The 637-nt window shown below is 39.7% G+C and overlaps 1 protein-coding gene across 1 annotated transcript; it reads left to right on the forward strand.

Moving 5' to 3' along the window:
* Positions 1–372, forward strand: LOC143586516 (uncharacterized). The gene is made up of 2 exons (XM_077068074.1): positions 1–232; positions 278–372. Exons 1-2 carry the CDS (start codon positions 1–3, stop codon positions 370–372), a joined length of 327 nt encoding a protein of 108 aa, XP_076924189.1.
* The last annotated feature ends 265 nt before the right edge of the window (positions 373–637 follow it).

A 637-nucleotide genomic window follows, 5' to 3' on the forward strand; every position in this document is an offset into this window, starting at 1 on the left:
ATGCTAGTTTACGGTAAAGCATGTCATCTTCCCATTGAGTTAGAGCGCTGGGCATTTTGGGCATTGAAGACGGTTAATCTTGATCTTACTGAGGCCGCAGGGAAGATATACTTTCAAATTCATGAGTTGGAAGAACTTCACGATGCGGCATATTCTCAGTCGTTGGATATCAAGGAAAATATGAAAGTGTTGCACGAAAGACGTTTAAAGGGAGGCAAAGACTTCAAGAAAGGTGATAAAGTATTATTATTTAAGTCTAGTTTGAAGTTATTTGCAGGAAAATTGAGATCAAATTGGACGGGACCGTATTTGGTGAAAGAAGTGTTCCCGTATGGTGCGGTGGAGCTCGAGAATCCGAACAATGGAACTTAGTGGAAAGTGAATGGCCATCGTTTAATGCATTATCTTGGAGTGCCGGATGATTCAATCGAGGTGGAGGAAACTCCCCTAGATCCATCGAACTAAATCATCGAAGGAGTTATTGAGTGAAAACTCAAGTGTAGAGTTTGTATAGTTTACTTTATTTTATTTTCTTTGAGTTACTAACACTAGTTTTTTGTAGCTTTGTTGCGTCGTCGAGTCATTTTGAGGAATCATCACCTTCATGAAGAGAGGATTTGACGAGAATTCAAGAGGT

Source organism: Bidens hawaiensis, unplaced genomic scaffold, assembly GCF_021521415.1.
Source record: "Bidens hawaiensis isolate Kalapana, Puna unplaced genomic scaffold, B.hawaiensis_p1.1 tig00000190_1, whole genome shotgun sequence".
NCBI classification, from domain to species: domain Eukaryota; kingdom Viridiplantae; phylum Streptophyta; class Magnoliopsida; order Asterales; family Asteraceae; genus Bidens; species Bidens hawaiensis.

Excerpts from the sequence above, each read along its gene's own strand:
- LOC143586516 (XM_077068074.1), top strand. The coding sequence starts at position 1 with ATGCTAGTTTACGGTAAAGCATGTCATCTTCCCATTGAGTTAGAGCGC. Across the intron at positions 233-277 it reads AGGCAAAGACTTCAAGAAAG|GAAAATTGAGATCAAATTGG; the intron begins GTGATAAAGTAT and ends AGTTATTTGCAG.